The sequence below is a fragment of the Anarrhichthys ocellatus genome, unplaced genomic scaffold, assembly GCF_004355925.1.
Source record: "Anarrhichthys ocellatus isolate YVR2014 unplaced genomic scaffold, GSC_Weel_1.0 scaffold266, whole genome shotgun sequence".
Classification (NCBI taxonomy): domain Eukaryota; kingdom Metazoa; phylum Chordata; class Actinopteri; order Perciformes; family Anarhichadidae; genus Anarrhichthys; species Anarrhichthys ocellatus.
In genome coordinates, this window is record NW_022280293.1 from 60,787 (window position 1) to 61,804 (window position 1,018).

Sequence of the window (1,018 nt, forward strand, 5' to 3'; positions counted from 1 at the left end):
TTCATCTCTCTGTTCTCTCTCTCTTCATCTCTCTGTTCTCTCTCTCTTCATCTCTCTGTATCTCTCTCTTCATCTCTCTGTTCTCTCTCTCTTCATCTCTCCGTTCTCTCTTCTCTCAGTTGTCGAAGGTGAACTCTTCCACTCTGCTGTCCTGGCTGGAGGAACGAGGAGTTCTCATCAGGACCAAACACAGGAAGGAGGACCTGATGCTGAAGGTCATGGGCTGTCTGGCCGAGGCCTGAGACACACACACACACACACTGAGTGTAATCTATAGACTTCCTCTGGAGTATTCAGGCTCTTCTAAGCTCCTCATTTAAAGGATTTAATCTAAAATGTGTCTTTATCGGTCTGAATCTTCTCATCTAATTGAGATGCTGAAGATTTTCCAAAATGTCGTATGAAGTCACGGGAGGAGTTCAGACAGGAAGTGACACACTTTGGGTTTTCTTTCCTCTCTGTTTGTTTGATGTGAGTCATCAGAGGTTTGTTCAGGAAGGTGACGAGTTTGAAACCAGCCGACAGGAGTTCTAGGTTCTGATATAATAATATAATGTTTTACTGCAGGTTTAGTTCTTTCATTCAGCAGCTCTTCATGTTCTGTCAACAAACCTTTGACTTTAGAACGAGTTCTCCACTTCTTAGAAATACAGACACTCAAATAAACCTTTATATTTCATAGAGAGGACTTTCTGTATTCTACAACAAATAATGACCTATTGATACAGTGTTCATACAGCTGTTGCTTGTTTGTTGTTAAGAAATGTACAATTATATTTATATCTTGAAGTTTTGTGGATAAATTGTGAAATTGAAGTGAGGAGGTTCTTTCCTTCTGCTTGTTCTCATTCATTGTACCTGTGTGTTCTCCAGGTTGTGTGTGTGTGTGTGTGAGAGCAGCTGTCAGCTGTGTGTTAATGATGCGTCACAGTAGTAACTTTACAGTCTGAAAGAAGTCTGACTGCTTCTTACAGACCAGATCCACTCCTTTCATTCGTACCTTTCACAATAAAAGCCT

The 1,018-nt window shown here is 40.9% G+C and overlaps 1 protein-coding gene across 1 annotated transcript in view; it reads left to right on the forward strand.

The window, feature by feature from the left end:
- LOC116401179 (proline-rich receptor-like protein kinase PERK10) overlaps nt 1–1,018 on the forward strand; it is a 4,062-nt gene extending 3,044 nt beyond the window's left edge. Inside the window, exon 3 of the mRNA XM_031879455.1 lies at nt 120–1,018. Coding sequence (XP_031735315.1) covers nt 120–242 — 123 coding nt within the window. The 3' untranslated portion in view covers nt 243–1,018. The remainder of the gene's footprint in view (nt 1–119) is intronic.